The 5,000-nt window shown below is 32.3% G+C and overlaps 1 protein-coding gene across 1 annotated transcript in view; it reads left to right on the top strand.

The window, feature by feature from the left end:
- The window catches only part of Mms19 (MMS19 nucleotide excision repair protein), a 17,780-nt gene that overhangs the window by 12,493 nt on the left and 287 nt on the right, over positions 1-5,000 (top strand). The window contains exons 10-20 of the mRNA XM_027377586.2: positions 1-58; positions 246-418; positions 560-738; positions 934-1,093; positions 1,439-1,607; positions 2,062-2,228; positions 2,987-3,099; positions 3,639-3,795; positions 4,062-4,226; positions 4,362-4,442; positions 4,563-5,000. The exon at positions 1-58 is cut by the window's left edge and continues 40 nt beyond it; the exon at positions 4,563-5,000 is cut by the window's right edge and continues 287 nt beyond it. Coding sequence (XP_027233387.2) covers positions 1-58; positions 246-418; positions 560-738; positions 934-1,093; positions 1,439-1,607; positions 2,062-2,228; positions 2,987-3,099; positions 3,639-3,795; positions 4,062-4,226; positions 4,362-4,442; positions 4,563-4,673 — 1,533 coding nt within the window. The 3' untranslated portion in view covers positions 4,674-5,000. The remainder of the gene's footprint in view (positions 59-245; positions 419-559; positions 739-933; positions 1,094-1,438; positions 1,608-2,061; positions 2,229-2,986; positions 3,100-3,638; positions 3,796-4,061; positions 4,227-4,361; positions 4,443-4,562) is intronic.

Raw genomic sequence — 5,000 nt, 5'->3', positions numbered from 1 at the left:
CATCCACCTGCTATTAGTGAAAATACGCTCCCTCAGCTGTTAGCAGAAATGGAAAAGGGTATGTGGATGTTTTGTTTTTCCTTCTTTTATTTCTTGATTTTTTACCTTTGCTCGTCTTGCCTTAAATTTCCTCCTCCCTACATCACATATCAGATGTGTTTAATGAGTTAAGGAAAAAACTGGGACATATAAAAGCAAGTTTTCATCATATTTTTTTTCTTCTTTTTCTTTCTCTCTTTGTTTAGGGAGTACCAGCATTTCTCCCGTGAGTGAAAGTCAAGTCTTGGAAACCCTTGCAATCCTAACTACGGGAAAGTTCCTCCTGTCCCGTGTTTTGCATGTTGTCTGGAACCATGTTGAAAATACGCTTATGTCTTCCACTGAAAGATGTTGCCTTTATCTCTCATGTGTTTTGAAGGTAAATAAGATGATAGTGTCTTATATATGTTCTGTATGTGATTCTGTATTATTAATATTTACTTTACTAATTCTAAGAAAAATTTTAAAAAGTAATCATCGTGCAAGAATTGATATATATCCTCTTCTTCCTCTCAAACAGATTATCAGGAACACTATCAGCAATACAGAATGCCTAAATTATATACTAGAAGACTGGAGTGGGCTATTGAAGGTGATAAGCCTGTGTGTAAAAGCTATTGTCAGCCAAGAAATCCAAAACCCAGTTCCTGCTCTCCAGCATCTGTCATCAGTTTGCAGAGTGATTGTTGCAAAGATGGGGCAAGTTTACTTATTTTTTTATCCTTTTTCTATCTCTTGCTCACACATACTATATTTGTCAGTGGTAAGAAAGTAGATCTTATTTGTGTGTATATGTGATTGAAATCAGATATGTTTAAGTAGATATTCACCTGAGATTTTCAAAATTCTGAAGGATAAGAAATGTGACAACTTTTTTTTCTGTCATTTCAACAGAGACCCCAGGCCTGTGGTGCAGAGTTTAATTGATTTATTAATTGTAGGTGAATTAAACAGTCTTGAAGGCATGGTAAAAGAACTTGTCTCACAGCACCCTGAAGTCACAGATCTTTTATCAAACATGGCAGATGTACAAAACCCAAGAGCAGCACTAATGGTAAAGAAGACAAGACAGTTTTTGTACCCCAATGGAAAACATGTGTGCTTAGTTATCATTTTATTGATTTTATTTATTTAGATTGTGTTTTGAATACTACTAATTTGTTTTTGTATATACAGCCAGACATGTTCAGGAATATTTCAGTTAGTGATTTTTTTCATTGTAATACTTGTAAAAAGGTGGTAACAGACTCTGATAACGATGATCATCATTGTAATATTAGTAGTAAAAATTACCCAAACTCATGCCTTTTAGTCTCTACTGCAAGGGTTTGTTATGCCTTGTTATTTTATTTATCTAATCAAAATTTAATTTTTGGTGATTTGCTATAATTGTTTTTAGGTTTTCATATATGAAGGTGTTCTTCTTGGCCTACGGAAAGGGGAAGATCTAGAGAATATAGAACAGTTACTGGGAAAACTTCGCCATCTAAGTGTTTACTGTGACAATCCAACGGTTCGAGAGACATCTGCCATCCTCCATGCAGCTGTTATTAATAAAATCTCAATAGGTATGTGTCTGTATTAAGCCCTTAGCAAAAATTTGATAGAGTGTCTGCGTTGGTGTGAGAAAGTAGACATACTGGTTTTCTCTTCCACTTTTGGCTATCTAGACATATGAAACTAGTCTCCTTTTGATTATTAACTTTTTCAAGAGACAGGAAATATTAGACAGCCAGTCATCCAGAATTTTTATCTGTATAGACTATTAGTGAAGTTAATGCAATTTTTTTTTTGCATAGCTAGATATTCACAAGCCATAATTAACATATGATTAAGTAATGTTATAGTATCTAGTAGGCTATTGGTCTTACCAAAAGTATTTTCAGATCTGAGATCAACTTTCTTATTTGTAAATTAGTTTATCTGGTGTTAAAATAAGATATTCATGTACATACAAATACAGGGTGGGTAATAAGATGAAGAAATATATGTAATCACCATCATCTGCTCTGGCTATTACAGGACCCACTTTTACTCAGGCCATAAATAATGCTAGTGATGAACTGAATCAAGTCTTAGATTCTGCCAACCCACTCGACAAGCAACAAGCTGCTCTCTATTCGTGGACTTGGACAAGCAAGGCTCTAGTTCTTCGTGGAGCATCTGAGGAGGCTCTTTGGACAGCAAAGGTAGTTGTCCTTTAGCTGCTGATTTCCTTAATTACTTATTTACTTCCTACCTTCATTTAATTACCTTCCTATTTATGTGTCTGTATTATTTTATTTACCTACTTACTGGTTTTGTATAGCTTAAATACACCAAACAGAATTACCAAGTATACATGAATATTTACTTGTAAATGTTTTGTATTGAGAATATTTTATCATTGATTTTATATTTCCTGTATCTAACATTTGGTTTTCACTTTCAAGAATCATAGTTCTATGATATAATGTTAAGATCAGTTTTTATAGTAAAAGTTTAGTTCATCGCTACGCTTCCCATGAGTGTTAGTGGTCAGAGGGAATCCCAGTATCAGGATCTTTAATATTGGAGAAAAAAATCCTCTCCTTGAAATACACTATTAGATATGCAAGTACCCTCCCTTACAATGACTGAAATCCAGGTAACACTTAAAGAGAATGGAACCAAACCAGCCCTGTTCAGAGGTATGTCAGTGAAGGGAATTTTCATACCTATACAAAGTATGGTTAATATTATCTTTACTGTAAATGTAATAGCACATATTTTTCTCAGGGTAGTTCACTTTTTAGAAATACATAGCAAGTTCTAAATATGTGCTTTTTCTTTTTCTTCTCTCTGCTTTTTCCACAAACCACTAATAATCAAGTTATGTGAAGATAAAATCAGTATTAGATTATTATATTAAATAATCTTGATAAATTGGCTTTATTATTGACTGACTTGTTTGTGATTTTTGGTACAGATGCAGAGTTTATTATCAGACCCAGGAGTAGGACTTCAAGCAGCGCATGGTTTTGGCATTATATTGAGGGACCATGATTATTGTCTAAGACCAGAGACCTTTGCTAATATCAGGTTTGTGTATTTATTTTTTTTATTTTTTTATTTTTTTTTCTCTTTTGACTACTGCCTCTTCTTTCTTTCTTTTCTTTTTTCCTACGTCATGTAGACTTTTTATTTGTATTTTTTTTCTTCTTCTTCTTCTTTTCTTTTCTTTTCTTCTTTTTTTTTCCTTTTGGTTACATATTTCTTTTTATTTTCTTTCAACCAATGTAGAAGATATGTGTATGTCATTGTGTTTTTATTTGTGTATGTCATTGTGTTTTTATTTGTGTATGTCATTGTGTTTTTATTTGTGTATGTCATTGTGTTTTTATTTGTGTATATAGATTTGAGAATATCACATGCTGATTAAGAAATTCTAAGGATATGATAAAATCTTGCACTTGGTCTCTTTAAGAAGATGAACTATTCATGCATAGGAGAGGGAGTGTAGATCATAAGTTTAGACAGAATACAAAATAATTTCTATTTGTTGTCAAACAGTAAAGAATACAGTTCAATTTATGTTTTATAAACTGAGATTATATTCTGTATATACTTTTTTTTTACAGATTGTTATATAAGCAAAGGTACTTTGAACATGTAATAGGTCCATTAGTAGACTTATTTAATAGTGCTGAAAATAGTACAAAACAGAAGGCCTTGTTGGCCATCTCATCGCTTTTACCGTCATTACCACAGCTTGTTTTGAATGCTCATATCAAGAGGGTAAGAGCCTTTTACATAATTTTCTGAGTACAATTTATATTGTTTTCATTTTCTGATTAAGTCAAGATGAAAGAGATGCCAATAGTAAAAGTGTGATTTGGAAGCATGAAGATATGCATCCTCTTTTTAGATTGTTAAATATAGATGCATATACTGTTCAAATATACTCCATAGGATTACAAAATGCTCACATAATGTGATTATAATTCTTCAGTCTTTATCTTATGGCAAAAGATACAACTTAACAGATATGTTCTTTTTTACAGTTATTGCCAGTTCTGCTCCAAGGCATAACATGTGATGAGGAGGCTGTTACAGAGAGTACTTTAACAAGCCTTGTAAGTCTTTTGCAACAATCTGTAGAACATGCTGGTCCACATGTCAGCACTCTTATACCAACTCTTCTTTTGTTAGCAACAGATCATCCACTTGTAAGTAGCCTAAATTGTTTTTTATCAGTTATAAAAAAAATCCTGAAATAATTTATATTTATATATATGTAGATGTAAAGCTATATTTATATGTTTTATTTTCATACTCATAACTTTTTATCCACAAACAAACAGAATGTGAGGATGAAGTCTCTGGAATGCCTCCAAGTCTTGACAGCACTTCCAACACCTACTATTGTTCCATACAGAGAAGATGTACGTATGTCATTCAGGGAACCATTTTTAGTTCTTTTGTGAAAAAATATGATGATCATTTAAATTGGAGTGACAATTGTTTAGGTCAGTGAAGGTTATGGCTTTATGTATGTCTTGCAGGTGAACAGAGGGTTACGTCCTGTCCTCAATGACAAAAAACGAGTAATTCGAAAAGCTGCTGCCACTACCAGGTCTTCATGGATTCTCGTTGGTGCTCCAGGGGGTTCTTAGCCCACTTGTTATATTTTTAGGTACTTTCTTCAATTCTAGAAGAATTTCTATGTTTTTTTTTTCTTTTGTTTCTTTCTTTATGTCTTTTGTTTTTTATTAGCTTTTGTTACTTCCTCTTTTAATTATTGTTATTAGTTAAGATGATAAATTTCTGTCTCTTTTTTTTATTAAAAATATATTGAAAGATATTATAATTGAGGTTACACTACAAAGTGGTAATAGAAGCAATAAAAAGCATGCAATAGGAGAAAACAAAACTTTAAAGATCCGACATGTTAAGAAAAAAATCATTTATCTAAAGGACTTAAAAAAAAAAAACAATGTATT

The sequence above is a fragment of the Penaeus vannamei genome, chromosome 19, assembly GCF_042767895.1.
Source record: "Penaeus vannamei isolate JL-2024 chromosome 19, ASM4276789v1, whole genome shotgun sequence".
Lineage (NCBI taxonomy): Eukaryota > Metazoa > Arthropoda > Malacostraca > Decapoda > Penaeidae > Penaeus > Penaeus vannamei.
This window is presented reverse-complemented; position numbering and strand designations above follow the sequence as displayed.